The sequence below is a fragment of the Muscardinus avellanarius genome (genome assembly GCF_963383645.1).
Source record: "Muscardinus avellanarius genome assembly, chromosome: X".
Classification (NCBI taxonomy): domain Eukaryota; kingdom Metazoa; phylum Chordata; class Mammalia; order Rodentia; family Gliridae; genus Muscardinus; species Muscardinus avellanarius.
The window spans coordinates 6,292,454-6,310,570 of NC_137792.1; the positions used below are offsets into that span (position 1 = coordinate 6,292,454).

The 18,117-nt window shown below is 39.5% G+C and overlaps 1 protein-coding gene across 3 annotated transcripts in view; it reads left to right on the forward strand.

Moving 5' to 3' along the window:
• The window catches only part of FRMPD4 (FERM and PDZ domain containing 4), a gene marked incomplete at both ends in the record, with an annotated part of 883,159 nt that overhangs the window by 762,014 nt on the left and 103,028 nt on the right, over window positions 1–18,117 (forward strand). For all 3 annotated transcript variants that reach the window (XM_080718734.1, XM_080718732.1, XM_080718733.1), the window contains one exon: window positions 16,658–16,818. In XM_080718734.1, the coding sequence (XP_080574860.1) occupies window positions 16,658–16,818 (161 nt within the window). The remainder of the gene's footprint in view (window positions 1–16,657; window positions 16,819–18,117) is intronic.

An 18,117-nucleotide genomic window follows, 5' to 3' on the forward strand; every position in this document is an offset into this window, starting at 1 on the left:
GCTTAAGAGACAATGTTTCCAAATAAAATATAAAATAGGCCTTGGAGTGTAGCCTGGAGGTAGAAGGGTTCCATCCCCAGTACCACCAAAAAAATTCTTTTTTTTTTCATAGTTTTAGGTCATTCTATTTTTGAAAATATAATACTTTTGTATTCTAAAAATAAAATAAAATAACTCATGACATCCTTTATTTGCAAAAAATTATTTTGTGAAAATATTGTGAAACTTGTAAAATATGACCAATCAACTATCAAAAAATATCTCTGATCAAAATCAATTCATGTTTTACGTTTTGTCTCTTCCCTTAAAGCAAGATTTCTATATTGTATACTCCTATAATTTGTCTACCAAAGCTAAACATTTGTTTCAATATAAAATTTCAAAGAATATGAGTAGGCTAGAGGGACATAGATTAGCTGCTGGGAGTGGGGAGAGGACCTCCTTTGTCCTTGACCCTCCTCTAACTTTCCCTTTGCCCTAAAATATGAATAGAATCCAGTTTGGTGGAGACAAATGCTCAGGCCTAAAGTGTTGATTTTAGCATGTTTGAAAAGGGCTTTGTTCATTGTTATCAAGTCTCTTGTTCAAAAATGTATTTTCCTCCAGGTACAAAAATTAAGGTAATCAATCAAGAAGGAAATGTCTGACCATCCATGCAATACTTCATGCTCTATGAGCAACAGATGCTGATACTTTGGAAAGGTTTGGGGTGATTGGATTTTTAACCCCCAAAGGGTTCAATCTATTGGGGCCCAAAACGGGAGTATGTGTAAGAACCATCAGTCTGTCTGTTCCCTTCCTTTCCTTTCATTTGCTGGGGGAGGATTATTCCAGCAGGGTGGAAATTCATCATTTCCTGTCAGCACTCTGACTTCCTTTTTAGGTTTCTAAAAATGCCACTGAATAGTTCTGAATCTGAAAGCTGGGCTATTCTAGAGCCGTGGTGAAGCGGGGTATGGCAACACATGCCTGTACTTCTACTACTTGAGATACTAAGACAGGAGGATTACAGATTTGAAACCAGAGTGTAGGAACTGAGAGAGACCTTGTTTCAAAAATAAAAAAGAAAGAGGGCTGTGGTTGTGGTTCAGTGATAGAAGCCTCTTGGCTTCTATTCCCAGTGTGACACACAGAGAAGGAGCTATGCTAAGCTTTGCAATATCAATGATTCTATCCTGTTTGAATATGCAAAATACCCTTAGGGCTGATACCCTAAATCAAGAATCTTCTGAATCATATAGAACAGAAAACTCACAGATTTAGCTTTTATACCTCTGTTAATAAAATTTTTGAATACAAACAACCCCCAATGCATATTAGTTTATTTATAATTTTATATAATTTATTCATAAATTTGTATTATTTATATATGTGTGTACTGCTATGAAGAATATACTATGGGAAGTATGTGTAAATATATTAAAATGTGATGTTAAAACAAGATAAAATACAGGTGGAATATACATTTTCATCAGTTTTTACCTATTTTGCTATAACCACTGCATTGATAATAGTTAATATTTCTAATGACAGCAAAGTGATTGAGGATGCTTATTTATCTTTGAGCTTCTTGATTTATTACACAACTGAATGAAAATTTAAAAGTCTAGTTTCAAGTTACGTACTTTTTATTTCTTTGCAGTGCTAGAAATTGAACCCAGGGCCTCATGTATGCTAGTCAAGGCATCAGCCACTGAGGTACACCTCGAGATCCTTTTATTTTTTATTTTGAGACAGGATCTCAATAAGTTTTTGAATTTACAATCCTGCTACCTCAGCCTCCTGAGTCACTGGGATTACAGTCATGTGCGCTACTGAGTTCAGCTTATTTCTTTACTGAATTTCAGTAGAAAAATTAAAAGGATAACCAAACCATATGAAGAGACAAATGGATAAAATATGGCACTAATTTATTAGCTCATAAAATCTTTTTATCTTTCTTTCTCTTTTTCTCTTTCTTTCTTTCATTTGCTGTACTGGAGATTGATTTCAGGACCTTACATATGTTAGACGAGTACTGCTATGTCACTAGCCCTTTATTATTTTGAGACTGTCTCGCTACATTGTTTAGGCTGGCATTGAACTTCTGATCCTCCTGCCTCAACTTCCAAAGTGGCACCAGTTCACTCAACACAAAATACTATTTTTCAGTCCCATCGATGCAAAATATCTGGCTGAAATTATCCCAGAAAGTTTTCATCTTCTTTGATGCTCATCAAATGTTTTTTTTTTTGAAACAAAAGGAAGATGTTGCATATTTCTTGTGTTTAATAAATGAGTTCATGGTCCACTAAGTTGGTTCATTTGTAAGACTTTCTTCAAACAGATTAAGAAAATCCATTTCCAGGTTTTTAAAGTGTGCCATTTTTATAAAACTATACATTTTTGCATAATTTTTAGTCAAGCGATCACACAACTGTTATGTCCAAACATTTTTCTCCTATATTCTTACTATGGTTTATTTGAAAAGATAAACTTGTTACGTTCTCACTCATTATTAGACTATCTTCTTTACCCTGAAAATACAACTCTTTCAGTTCATTGTCACCAGGTAGTCAATAATCTCTGTAAATAACAAAGGATTTTTCAGACATTCTAATGATTTTGTCTCAAAAACAACCACATTACTGACATGTGAAAATAATTGAATTTCTTTGCTCCCCTGGCTTGCACTGAATTCTTGCAAGAAAGGGTAGGCCTCTCTAAATTTACCCTGGAAGTCTCTTTTTCTTCTAGCCATGCTTGAATATGCATAATAACCTTAGGTCTAAAAGCCTAAGTCAAGAATCTTCTGGATCATAAAGAACAGAAAATTCCACATGTTTAGCTTTTATACCTCTGTTAGTAAAACATTTTAACATATGCAACCCTCAATATGTATTAATTTATTTAGAATTTTATATAATTTATTCATATATTCATAAATTTGTGTTATTTACATATGCATGTACTGCTATGAGTAATACATTATGGAGAGTATAAAGCATATGTAAATACATTTAAAATAGCTGCTACTCTATGATCCTGTGCCTTTCTCAATTTGCACCAGTATTCCAGCATTCTAAGTGTTTTTTTAATAGGTTCTGGTATCATGTTGGGTAGACAGCCAGTGTTTTTCTTCTTCAGAGTGTTCTTTATATTATTATATAAAATGTAGAATTCCCTTTGTTGAATTCCTTTAAAAGAACATTGAATCCATAAATTCTTTAAGAGAGAACTGAGCTTTTCATATTTTGTCTACCCATTAGGAGAAGCCTTTTTTATTTCTAAGCCTCCTAAAATTCTTCAACAAGATGCCTCCAAACATTTTGTGATTTTAAGGTTAATCATTCTGGATTCTCTTGGCTTTTCAAGTACTGTGTAAGCTTCCAAGCTTGACTGAACAGTTTTAAATCTTTAAATGCTCCTGACATGTTGTGGGATTTGACTGTGGAATTGATTAGTGAAGCTTAAGTTCTCCTGAACCCGTCATTTGCATTTTCTTTTTGAAAGTTTTTATATCTTTATTGGTACATTGTAGTTATATATCATCTAGTGAGAAGTGGTACAAACATACAGGCACACTGCACTTGCTCTCGGTGTGTGTTTTCTTAAAAGCAGACATATACAGCTCACTGAGTTATGTGAAGTGAAACCCATTATATGTACATATTTATGTGCTAATGAAATTTACCTCTTGTCCAGTGGAGGGTTTTGTTTGTTCAGTTTTTTGGGGGATACTGGGTATTGAACCCAGGGACATTCTACCTCAAAGCTATACCCCTAACACTTTTAATTTTTATTTTGAAACATGGTCCTGCTAAGTTGCTGAGGGTCTGTTTGCTAAGTTGCTGAGACTGGCCTTGCCTCTGTGATCCTCCTGTCTCAGCCTTCCAGCTACTGGGATTACAGGCATGTACCACCATGCCCAGTCTGTTTGCTCTTTTCATCTCCAGGACAAAGACTGTTCAGATTTTCTCACAAAATGAGAGTTGAGTATAAAACCACCTAAGAGAGATGGAATCACATGGACTTATGAATGGAAGTGTAGAATGGCTGAGCTACTTGGCCTCATGGGAAGCAGCCACATTAGGTAGTTCTAGATGCAGAGGGGAGGTGTAGGGTCCTCATTAACAGGGTGTCCTAGACCTCCTGTACCATGTTCTTCCACAGTAGGGTCTCTTCCAACTCTCCTCTTCCGTTTTTCCTCATAGATGCTGTTTCTGTTATCTCATATACCACATATAAATATTTTCCCTAAACTGATATGCCTACAAAGCATCATCTTACATTCCTACCTACTGGCTATTCAAATACTGAATATTCAGAAGTCCTGGGAAACCCCAGTAGGCATGGATGGTTTCAGTCCACATTCCCTGTTCCTGTGACATCGGTGTCTGAGGCTGCAAGGTCCTTTGAGGTTCATTGGTGCTGCCATTTCTTTGGACTCTGCCTGCGGGTCTTGATGCCTTGCTTGATATGTCACCCGGCTGTTTATCTTAAACCTTCCCTTGCTTCTTCCACCATATTACTCAGACTTCAGGAAACAAAATCAGGAGAAAGTGATCTGCAGTTAACTTCTGATTTAAGCCCTCACAAACACATCTCTGCTATGACAAAGTCTTGAATAGATATGTGTCTACTTTTTTAGACCTTGGAGATGAAAAGCCTTCAAATAATAAAACAATTTTTTTCAATATATTACTGTGCCACATACATCATCATAATTTTAACTTGCTGCAGAATGATCATGAGGTTTGCTCTAAATGAGACTTATCTCAGTTGTAACCTGGCAACTTTAACCACCCATACTTTGTTTTCTGTTTTTCCTTACAACTTATCTTCTTGTTCTAGAGGATTCTGGTTTACTTATTTTAGCACTTTTTATCAAAACTCTTCATCTTTGGCCCCCCTCACAGGCCACAACCAGGATTATGAATTATTGACCCTAGTATTGGGAGCTATCAATACTTACAACTAGCCAGAAATGTTGTGAGGTCACAAAAGATAAATCATCTACTTCCTGGGGTGATGGTAACAGGATAATAAGGGGAGATGTTTCCTTTGAAATTGTGTGTATTGTTTGTCCAGTGTGAGGTATTTACTCATGGTGATATGGGGAGGGGGTGGTAGAGAGAATCCTTTTGGGATATAGAACTTTGGAGTTTTGAAATATGATTGAAGGCACTATTTACAGATTGTATGAATAAGTTTTTGATGCATAACCAACATCCTCCAAATTCAGTATCATAAAATAAGTGTTATTCAGCTTATTAATACTCCCTTATTCAGCTGGCTAATCTAGGCTGGGTGCTGGACAGCCCTGCTACAACTAATTTCTCATGGAGGTTTAGGCTGACATCTGATCTGTGTGCATCCATTCTGGAAGTCAGTCTGCAGGAGCAGTACTTATGAGTTGCAAGTGCTTTTTACTTGTCATACCTGGCTTTGGCCATATATGAGCTCTGGGCAATGGGATGTTTGCAGAATCAAGGGGTGGAGAAATATGTATTGTATACAGTATGAAGGAACTAGAAGGTAGCATTTGGTGGTAGGTCACATCCTGAGGAGCAAAGGAAGATTAAGTCTGCCATATAGACCACTGTTACCAAGATAAAGATACAATGATAATGCACGTATTGAAAGTTTATGTGCTCACGTAATCACCACTGGGCATCCTTCACAAGCAGCACCAAGAGTGATCTCAGGCCTTCTCAGGCATGTATGTTTATTCATACTACTTTTGTTCCAGTCTTAACCACCTAAGTTGCCCACCTGCCTTCATTTTCACAGATTCTTTAGCCTTTACACCAAAAGGTAATGCCTCTACACTTGGTTCTTCCATCTAGATTCTCCCCACTCAGCACATATTCCAGAAAGGACCTTGCTGACTCTAATGAGTGTATCAAAAACAGGAATGATCTTGGGTTTTCTTGCAGTGTGCTTTCTTCTAGCCAAAGTAGTTCTTTGTCATACATAGGATGTATAAGCTTTTTGTTTTTGCTGAGGAAGAAAGGTTCCAAGAGTTCAAGGAAAACTTTATTTTTGTTATGGGGAGGTAGATGGCAGGACTCTCATCATTTTTTTGGAAAGGAAATCTGTCAGAAACAGAAAGATTTTTCTATTAATCTCAATAGGCACATTTTCCATCTCAGTTCATGGAATTTGTAGTTTCAGATCATAGATTCCTGGCCTATCTCTGTGTTTTGTTGGAGAAGGTTGGGGGTTGGGGAAGGATATATATATATATATATATATATATATATATATATCACATCAGTTATATTCTAGTCTCAGAATCAGAATTCACTGAAGCACGTTCAGTCGTTCAGTAGGTAAAAAGATTGTTGTTTTCAGCGGATTATGAAAGGACTCAAGCATCCTTACAAAATATATTGCAAGTATACAGTCCCAAACTGCTTGTCGTACAGCAAAGAACAGAATGATGTTTCACAAGGGAATATTTTAGTATAGATCCATTCGTATTGGAAAAGGGACGAAGGTTGATTATTTGAGGGTAATTTATTCTTAAAAAGGCAACCTGTCAAGTAGGGGAGCAATGATGCTGTTGGAAGGTCATTCTCAATGCGCAAGCAAAACAAAGAGGATAAGAGAAAAAGCATGAACAAAAGTAAAATGCAAGAACAAGCATTGACCGCAAGATAGGCATTTGGGTTGTGGTCCTAACCTTATTCGAGTGGGAAAACAATGAGGTGATACGGCCCACCATGAGACTCTGTTGACCTAGAGACGGTGGCATCTGAGGCAAAAGGGCCTGTGCCTGCCACTCTCCTCATCAGAGAAAATAATTAGTGCTTCTCAGTTTTCCCACGATGCGGGTTTCCTCCCCAGCCCCGTACTATATGGTCACTTAGTGGTCCAAAAACTCAGCCAAGGAAAACTTCGCAGAGGTTCAGTCACTAGAGAGCCTAGATTTTATTCTATCCTTTTTTATTCTCTCGTGATGCATTGCCTTGTGCATGGCAAATCATATTTATATTTATTATATCATTGCATTTGATAATATTTTTTTAATGGAAAACCTCATAGCCTACCTAGGATTTGTGAGGCATTTCAATGAGATGTTTGGGCTTCTGGTATTTGAAATGTTCAGTTTGTCTTTTTTTTTTGCGGGGGGGATGTCCTGGGGCATTGAACCAAGGGACATTCTGCCTCTGAGCTACACTCTCTGCCTCCTTTTTATTTTTTTAATTTTTGGAATAGGGTTTGGCTAAGTTGCTGAGGCTGGCTTGGAATCTGCCATCATCCTGTCTCAGCCTCCCAAGTACAAGGATGACAGGGGTGCACCAACTCGCCCGACTTATCTTCATATCTTAAGATTGGACGGATTCATAATATTTAGAGTGGATTTTTTTTTCTTAACCATTGATCTCTGGAGATGAAAATATACAGCTACTTATTTTTGAGTGCTTCTTCTATGCCAGATATTTTGCTTAGCATTTTCCATTTACTCCTCTGCTTCGTTTGCACAGCTATCTCATGAAATGGGTACAAATACTTCATCATTTTCCAGAGGAGGAAACAGAACACCGAGGGAGGAGGCAATTGGCATGGGTTGTAACACTAGGAAGTGGCAGAGCTAGAACTCCAGTGCAGGCAGTCTGGTTCCAAAGCTTCAAACAACCATACCCATTCTCACGCCCAGCCTATACCTGGGCATGTGTTTCTTGAGAAAATGTTGTCTCCTAAAAGAGAAATTGCCCCCTTGTAGGTGGATGCTTCAGGCAATATACTCATTTGTTTATCCTCACTGAGAACAGATATGTGCAGGAGGGAGGATCCAAATTAGTACCCCCAGCCTTCACCTGCCAGAATGGCCTCCGAATCTATTCAAAGCCTGCGTTTTCTGCCACCTCTATTACTTACTCGGTAACAGCCATTGCTATCTTTTGTCAGGATTGCTGCTTTGAGCGGGGGAAATGCTCTTCCTGCTCCCACCAGTGCCCCCTGCTGTCTGTTCTCAGGATAACAGTTGAATCACATTTCCATTCAGAACCTTCTAATGGCTTCCTGGCTCAGTCTGAACAAAGAACCAAGTCCTTCCAAGATACTCCTGTGTAATATGCACCCACTCGCATTACTAATTTATTTCTCCTCTCACTGCCTCCAACCCCATACCCTACCCCACACTGGCATCCAGGCTGTTGCTAGATCTCACTAGGCACATTGCACCACAGGACCTTTGCAATCTGTGGCCCCTCTGTTACAAGTGTTCCTCTTCCAGGTGTCTCCCCAGCTCCCAATATAACCCTGAAGCACCCTCCCTCCCTGTGTTAATTTTTTCCTTAATATCTATAATGATCTGATATGTTATATATTTTCTTAATTGATTAGTTTATTTTCTGTCTCTGAACACCAGAGTGAATGTTTTAATTTTTTTTGTCTGCTTTCTTTTCTCTTACATTTCCAGAACAGAGAACCCAGTGGGCATTTTATAAATTGAGTAAATGAGTAAAGGGGTGCATTATGGAGTTGTTTTGGAGGATTAAGCAAATGAACATAGGGAAAGCATTTGGACTTAACAATGCTTAGCATTAAATTAATGTTTACTAAATGTCACATTATATTACCATATTATAATATAATATTAATTTAATGAATGCTACATTGAAACAGCAGGTATTCTTTATCAGGTAGTAGAAAGTAGATACTCAAGTTACAGATAGGTTAAATACTTTACATTGGCACCATTGCTCCAGGGATAATCAGAAAAAATATTTTTATATAATTTTTGATGCATATATCTGGATGCAGTTCAGGGTGTTAGAGGCATACTTGCACACAGCACTCGTTGAGCCGTCCCCAAGTTCCCACCCCGCTCCCTCTCCCTCTCCCTCCTGCCTTCCCGGCTCACCACAGTGATTGGCTTTGATAAGTATGGGTATGTGCATCCTGTCCATTGAGGTGTCTCCCTCTTCAAGTCTGCCTTCCCCTCCCTTCTCCACCCATTAGGCCCCCTCCTTCTCTCCACTATGGGTGCTCCTCCTCTGTCTGGAGGCCCTCCTGTGTCCCAATTTCTCCCCACCTTCAGCGTATGAGGAACAGCGTCCAGCCCTTCACTTTTGTGACTGACTAATCTCACTTAACATAATGTTCTCCAGTTCCATCCACTTCCCTGAAAATGTCACAATTTTGTTATACTTTATGACTGAGTAGAAATCCATTGTGTACATATCCCACAGGCTTGTAATCCTTTCCATCCATTCCTCTGTTGATGGACAACTAGGCTAATTCCATAGGTTGGGAATTGTGAATTTTGCGGTTAGAAACATAAATATAGATATGCATAAAATATTTCTGTGTTCTTTTATTCCCTTCTCTAGAAAATATGCTATCACCTAACCTTTCCTGGCCATGTGAATGGTTCTGAAACCTTGCTTCAGCCCCCCCCAAAAATGAATGTGGTCAGGATTGGTGGTACACACCTGTAATCTCCATGTTCGGGCAGCTGAGACAAGAGGGTCACATGATCAAGGCCAGAATCAGCAATTTAGCAAGATCCTGTTTCAAAATTAAACAAATCAATTAATTAGTTAATGGGCTGAAATTGCCCCTGAGTTCAATCCTCAGCACCAAAAAAAAAAAAACCTCTGATCTTTATTTCTACCCCCATATATTCTCATGTGGTGAGTCTGGGGTGCAAGCCAAGCATGAGGATTCCTTTTATGCTCCTCAGATGATTGCAATATGCAGCAAAACTAGAGATCACCTGCAGTCTACTTTTCCCAAGCTGGCAACAGCAGGAATGGAATCCTTCAATCCATCTCTGTGCTTGCAACTGAGAGTTAAGCCAGCCTTGGCTCCACAGCACTTGTGACCTTTAGCAAATCACTTAGCTCCAGCAAACTGTGCCTTCCTCATACATATACCTGCTGTGGATTATGGTGAAAACTTAGAACTCAGAGCCAGGCTCCAAAAATATGATCCTCCCTACCTCCTTTCCTCCTTCCCTTCCTCTCTCTCTTACTCTTCCTCATTTCTTTCATCCCTTCCTTTGTTCCATCCAGGGATAAAAGGAGATGATTGTTTCTAGATATAGCAGGAGAAGGGCACATCTGCGATGGTGCTTCCTTGCATGGGAGGTGAGAGACCCTGATTGTGCCCACCACGCCCAAAGGGCCTTGTTCTCCTCCAGGCATACCCCACCATACCTGTTTCCAGCCTGGAAGGGCTCATATGAGGAGGTCAAGTTCCTAGCCAATAGGGTCCAGTGTGGGAGAATCAGGGGTCCTCCTTATGTGTTCGTCCCCAGCCCTGGCCTCCCTGCATCGGAAGTGAGCTTCAGCATTGGTTTTGCTGCTTTCTTCAGCATCTTGAATTCCAAGCTCCCTTACTCTCAAGTCTCTGCACATGACCATTTCCCACTTCCCTTCACCTGTCCCAGGCACATGCTCTACTCTGGGAGCCAGTTTAATCTCTGGGCCCAGACAAATACCTGTAACTTCAGCCGGGTGTGGTGGCACATGCTTGTAATCCTAGCATTTGGGAAGCTGAGACAGGAGGATCGCAGTTCGTGGACAGCCTCAGCTACTTAGTGAGGCCCTTTGCAACTCAGTGAGACCTTGTTCAAAATAAAGAATAAAAAATAGGCTGGAGGTGTAGCTCAGAGGTAGAATGCCCCTGGATTTTATCCCCAGTACCATACACACAAAAAAAAATACGTGCAACTTTCCATAAAAAGACTTCTATCTTTTGACCAGAACAATGTCACTCTGAGCCTGGACTTTTTTAGAATTATACTTGGACATTGGAGATAGCACACTACAAGGGCCAGCTTCATGGACATCTGACCTGCATAGTCACATAGGACCCAGGGATGGGCTTAATGTTATGCTCTCTTGAAATTCTTTTTGTTTGTCTTTTTAAATTTTTTATTGGTGCATTGTATTCATACATCATAATGGGATAACAAATGTGTGTAGACATACATGCACACATTGCCCAGTTAGCCCCTAACCAATCCCCACTCCATCCCCTCCCCATCCCTCCTTCACATGCTTGGCTTAGTTGTTGACATCTATATGTTTTTTTAAGCACATCATGTGCTATAGAGAGTTTCCTTCTTCTCCCCTTCCATCTCCTCAGTTAAGTTGCCTTATTTTCTCCTCTGTAGTATCTCCTTTGGAGCCAAGGGGCATTCTACCTCTGACCTACATACACCCAAGTCCAATTTCATTATTTTTTGCAGTACTAAAGATGGGACCCAGGGGCATTGTACCTCTGAGCTATTGTACCCCACCCTATTTTTTTAGATGTTTTATTTTTTTAAACAGGGTCTCACTGAGTTGCAAAGGGCTTCACTAAGTAGCCAAGGCTGTCCATGAACCTCCATCTTCTGGTCTCCACCTCCCAAATGATGGGATTACAAGCATGGGCCACCATGCCCAGCTTCATTACATTTTTTTTTTACTTTTAAACAGGGTCTCACTTAATTGCTGAGGTGTGCATTGAACCTTCAATTCTCCTGTCTTAGCCTCCCAAATACCGGAATGATTATGCTAGTCTTGGTATCTTAAAGTTTGTAATGATTCAATGAAAAGGAAAGAGGGGTACCACCTTTTTATTTTATGCAATCCCTGCCAATTATGTAGCTGGCTTTGTATACACACTTAACATCTGAAAACCTGGTGTGAATCATCCCTGGCTCACACCTAAGAAGAGCATGAGCTCAGCTCCTTTCTTTCCCTGTCTTGGTTTTTGTAGAGAGGGGTGGTGAAGTCCAACAGCTTTTATAAGGTTTTTTAAATATTTTTATGGTACTGGGGATTAAACCAAGGGACATTCTACCTCTGAGCTACACCCCCAGGCCTATTTTTATTCTTTATTTTGAAACAAGGTCTCACTGAGTTGCAAAGTGCCTCACTGAGTTGCAAAGGGCCTCATTAAGTGGCCTCACCACCACTCCTGGCTGGTTTTAAGGGTTTTAAGGATGGAATAAGCTAAAAGATGAGTGTTAGCGTGTACACATCATACTAGTTGTCTTTTTACCTGTGTTCCACATCACAAACAGCTAAATCTAAAAGACATTTCATTTCTGTTTAAAGGGGATTTTAAACTTTAATTTTCCTAGACAGTGATATACACCCAAAGGACAGTGCCTAGAGGGTTTTCATTGATCTTACTTAACTCTTATTAAATCCACAGAAGGACAACAGGACTCCTCCTTCGCTGTCTTTCTTTATATTACATTTTAACAATATGTTGTCCAGATGGTATATACGGTAGCACAGTCCAAGGCATTTGAAAATGATCTTCTTTTACTTATTGAAGCAGATTAGAGTGAGAGAAAATTGAATTAAGCCCATGCCATTGAAATAATCTTAGCTTACATTGCTTTAAAGAGATTTCTAGCATTCAAAGTAATAACTTGTCCCCAAAAGGAGGCTGCTCTGGACAGTTTCAATGAGTGAACACTTCATTAGGAGCCATGGGAGCTGCTCTTTGACCCAACTCATTGGCATATCAGCCACGAGCCCTGAGCCACAATAAACCATGATTCTGATCTCAGCTCCTTTATTGGACAGATATCCAGAACAACACCAGCTCGGCTTTCTTGTTCTCAAGGTTGTTTTGTGAATCAAATGCATTTTTGAAACTTTCTGAATATCATACAGATTTCCAGTTCAGCTTACTGATAAGGCTTCTGAAGTTGAGGTGTTAGCGAAAAGATTCATTTTTTTTTATTGGTGCACTGTATTCATACATCATATTGGGATACAAACTTTTGTAGACATACATGCACACATTGCCCAATCAGCCCCCACCCGATCCCCACCCCATTCTCTCCCCATCCCTCCTTCCCATGCTTGGATTAGTGGTTGACATCTAGTATTATAGCAATTTATCCAAAATTAAAAATGATAATATCACATAGCAGTTTCATTTGTCTGATATCAAGCTTTTGATGACTTAAAGATAACATTTCAATATTTCTTTTTACTTTCTTTCTTACCAGAGAATATTTTTTTCTACTTTTTTAGGTGAAACTATCATATATTTATATATTTATTTTTCAGAAAAAAAATCTATCCTAATATGGAAAATGGATTCTAGATACCCAAAACAATCTTGAAAAAGAACAAAGCTAGAAGATATATATTTTCTGATTTCAAACCATATAAAGCTACAATAATTGAAACAGTGTAGTACTATTCTAAAGGCAGATATATAAACCACTGGAGTTAAATAAAAGCCTAGAGATACATTCTTCCCTATATTGTCAAGTTATTTTTGACAAGGTTTCCACGAACATTTGGTGGTGGAAATAATAATCTTTAACTAAATATTGTTGAAACATAATAATTACATGGAAAAAATAAAGTTGGACCCTTACCTAATCCCATATACAAATATTAACTCAAAATAGATAAAAGACCTAAATATAAATCTTAAGACTATAAACTTTTAGGAGAAAATCTGGGTCATAAAACCTCACAACATTGAAATTGGCAGTGATTTCTTGGATATTATTTCAATGGCACAGGCAACAGAAGAGTATACAAACTCCCTAAAAAATAAAAAAAATATTGTATATCCAAAGACAAAATATTGTATATCCAAAGACTGTTAACAGAGTTAACAGTTACTAATAGAATGGGATAAAATATTTCCAAATGCTATATCTGAAGGTATATTAATATTCTAACTAGAAATCCTAAAAATTAAAACAATAAAGGCAAACAATACCATTTAGAGATAGGTAAAAGACTAACATAAATAATGAATCTCCACAGATAACCAATCTTAGTTGTCTGTTGAATGGAAATTCTTGTTTCTCTGGTTCTGGTGTGTGTTACCTATTTCTTCTTTGTAATTAATCTCTTTGAGTATTTTCTCTAGTGCTGGTTTTGAAGACATAAATTCCTTCAGTTTCTGTTTGTCATGGAAGCTTCTTATTTCTCCATCTAATTTGATAGAAAGTTTTGCTGGGTAGGAAATTTTTGGCTGGAAGTTGTTTTCTTTCAGAGTTTGGAATATGTTACTCTAAGCCCTTCTGGCTCTCATGACTTGGTTTGGGAAGTCTGGAGTGATTCTAATTGGTTTGCCTCTGAATGTCACTTGGCCCTTTGTTTTTGTTGCCTTTAAGATTCTCTGCTTGGCTTCCACATTGGTCATTTTGACAATTATGTGGCGTGAGGAACCTCTTCTCCGATCCTGTCTAAAGGGAGTTCTATAAGTTTCCTGGACCTGTGTATCAACCTCTTGCTCTATGTTTGGAAAATTTTCTGCTATTACTTCCTTGAAGAGATTGTTGATCCCTTTGGTTTCACTTTCTTTTCCCTCCTCTATTCCAATTATTCTTAGGTTAGCTCTCTTAAAATGGGCCCATATTTCTTCAATATCAGATTCCTGCTGTCGGATATTTTTTCCTAGATTAGAAACTATGCGTTCATTATTGGAATGATCATCTTCTAAGAGTGAGATTCTGTTCTCCATGTGGTCTGATCGGTTGTTTGTGCTTTGAATTGAGGCCTTTACTTCATTAATTGCATACTTTATCTCTTTTTGGCTCTCTCTGAGTTCTTTTCGAAGCACCTCTGTTATTTCTACAGTTATTTTCCTAATTTGATCTTCTAGAAATCTCTGATTTTCTGTTTTATCGGGTTCTGATGTTGTGGGGTTGTGGGCATTCATTGCTCCAGTATTATTCCTCTTTCCCATGATTTCGGATGTTTGTGCCTTTTCTGGGTTCTTCCCTTGGGTCACTATGACTTTACTTAAGGTGTTCTGGATCTCGAGTCTGTAGTATCTCAGATCCCACTACTCCTTTACTGGGTTGTATCACAGAGTCTCCGACCCAGAGAGTCGATAGAGGCTGCTTTAGACTGTGGGGGGTTCCAGGTTGCACGTTCTCCTATGGTGTGATATCTCTGCCACCGCCTCTCCCCCACTGGGTCAAGTCCCAGGGAGTACAGTACTGGGATTTCTCCTCTGTGGCCCGCAATTTGACTCACTGTTCTTGAGTACACAGATGTAGCTGTACTGGATTTGGTGAATTCTCTGCTGCTGCCGCTGGTGGCAATATGGCGCCTCTGCTATGCCCTGGGCCGTGAGGCTGGCGTATTTCTTCTTGGTTTTGATTTCCACTCTGAATCCCTGCAGCGTGTGCTGAGCTCAGCCACTGGGAGCTTTAGATTTTACCTGCGGTGAGAAATCCTGCCTGGCTGTTCCGCAGCAGCTCACCTCGGCTTGCTGTAGCCGTCCGGTGAAGTCACCGCTGCCGCCGGCAGTATGGCGCTGCTGCCGCAGCCTCGGGCGTGAGGCCGGTGTATCTCCTCTGTGGCTCTGAGCTCTGTTCTCAGTCCACTTTCTCTCTGGAGCCTGGAGATTTTTTTTGTTTCTTTGGTGATGGTGTTTTCTGGCTATGAAAGGCGCTGATTTTATGGTAATGGAGATTAGTTGTTAGCGGGGCTCTTAAGCCCCGCTTTTCTCGGTCGCCATCTTCCCGGAAGTTGAAAAGATTCATTTAAATCATTCAAAAGTCTGTACAGAATATAAATGCCAAGAGCTAAATTCTCAAGTTCTTTGGAAAGGGGGATGTCTTTGGCACCAGAATAAGCACCAGAATAATAACCAGTCTTCGCCACCAACATTAATCCATATCCCTTCAATTTCACTGGGGCTGGAAACCATAGATGTCACCTATTACATGTCCATAATCCTCCAAGGGAATTTCTTGGTGTATCTGTTACATCTTGTTTTCTACAAAGCAATATCTTTTTCTCTACTTATTAGCTCAAGTATTTGAGAATCAATGGGCACCAGACACTGTTCCAGGTACCCAAGAGAAATCAGCAAATAAAACCAAGTTTCTGGCCCTTGGTGGAGTGTGCAGTCTTGTATGAAGAGCAAAATAATAAAAATAAGATAAGAAGAAATATATTCTATAGCAAATTGACAGGTGCTGTGGTTAGAAATAAAGCAGAAAATGGTTAAAGGGGTTGGGAGAGCAGGGTGGCCATTTAAAAAAATATGCCAGCCTGACATGGCAGCACATGCCTGTAGACACAGTGCTTAGGAGGTTGAGAGAGGAGGATCACAAACTAAAGGCCAACCTTAGCAACTTAGTGATGAGACCCTCAAAAACTTGTTTTGTATTTCAAAATACAAAACAAATACAAGGGTATGCCATGATAGACCTCGTGTGTGTGTGTGTGTGTGTGTGTGTGTGTGTGTGTGTGTGTTGGGGACTGAACTCAGAGGTATTCTACCTCTGAGATATACCTACAGCTCTTTTTATTTTTTACTTTTTGAAACAGTCTACCCACTAAGTTGCTGAGGCTGGCCTCAAACCTGTTATCCTCCTGTCTTGGCTTCCCAAGTACCAGGATTACAGGCTAGTACCACCACATCCAGCTCAGCATAGTGCTCTTAAGGAAGATGATTGAGAGAGGCAAGGGCGCCATCTCAACATCTTCAGGACAAGCATTCCAGGCTAGCAGAACAGCCTATGCAAACGCTTACACAGAAACAAGCTAAGTGCGTTCAAGGAACAATAAGAAGCCCATGAGAGAGGTATGACTTTGGATTACTCTAGCTCTCTGCCACTCTCTGCCAGACAGAGACTAGGGTTTGGGGCTAGGGAGAATGTGATTGCAAGGCTGATGCCAAATCTATATTCTGATGCCTGTTTATCTTCATTGTACCTTTTCCACAGTCACATGACACAGGCAATCCCATTCGACGACCCTCGGTTTGAGAGCTGCCAGATCATCCCTCCGGCTCCTCGGAAGGTGGAGATGAGGAGAGACCCTGTACTGGGATTTGGTTTTGTGGCAGGAAGTGAAAAACCAGTGGTTGTTCGCTCAGTAACACCAGGTAAGGCTCCCATCCCACTCCTTGACCCCTTGACTGTCTGCCACATGCATGAGAAGGACTGCTCTTCAGTTTCCTATGTGTCCAGGCTGTGAGAGCGAGACAAGTTTTCCCAATACCTGGATGTAGTATCAGTAACACCAGGTAAGGCTCCCATCCCACTCCTTGACCACTTGACTGCCACATGCATGAGAAGGACTGCTCTTCAGTTTCCTATGTGTCCAGGCTGTGAGAGCAAGACAAGTTTTCCCAATACCTGGATATAGTATCAAGAGGACAGAAATCTCTCCCTCAAACTACTTTTTTTTAAACTTCCAAATCTATCAGATCACTTGACTCTGGGAAAATACGGATCCATCATTTGTAACCATGGAAATGACCCACTTCTTAACATAAGAATGCAAACGAAAAGAGGCAGGCACTGTACTGATGAATTCCTTAGTGGGGGAAAAAAGCATCAAGTAGGGTTTAAGTCCTAGTGTGATTTAGTCATTGGTGTTGTTAAATTATTTCACAAATATGTACTCTCCTCTCTTTTCACCAGAGGTAGAATATAGTTTTCTGCTTCATTACTATTGAGCTGGACCATATGATTGATTGTGGCTAGTGACACATTAGCAAAGGTGAAATAAGCAAACACCTGGGATGTGTTTGTGCAGTTGAACTTGTTCTTGGTCTCTTGTCATGGCCATGAGCAAAGAGTTTTCCTTAGGGGGCTACAATGCCTTTAGCCTGAGACTTAGGATGAACACCTGGGGTGGTACCCAGCAAGCTTGCAATCTGGTTTTAGGTATAGCCTAATCAGAAGCTTGAGGTAGAACTGCCCAGCTGAGCCTGGCCTAAACCATCTAGTCCATGGAAGCATGATACCTTAAAAGCGATTATTGGATACCTTACTGTGTTTTGAGTTTGTTTGTTATACAGCAAATGCTGACCTATACATGTCAAATCTCATAAATTATCTAATATTATTAATAGCCATTATCACAATCATTTATATTAGCATAAACAGTTTTTCCACTATTGAAAGAATGAAGTAGACTGTACTTTAATTGTTTGAGGTGGGTTGACTTTACCTTTCCAGAAACAATGTGCTTTAAAAGATTTATCACATGCATTTATGGACTTATTGTAATGGACTTGTTGGATTCTTTTAATCAAAAGAAAATTATCTTTTGTGTCCTTGTTCTTTAAGATTTTGCATATCATCTATGTAATTCAATAGCAAAATATACTTAAGGTTCTGGTATTAAATTGCCCAAATTTGAGTCAGGTCTCTGCCCCTTCTTAGACATTTTAGCT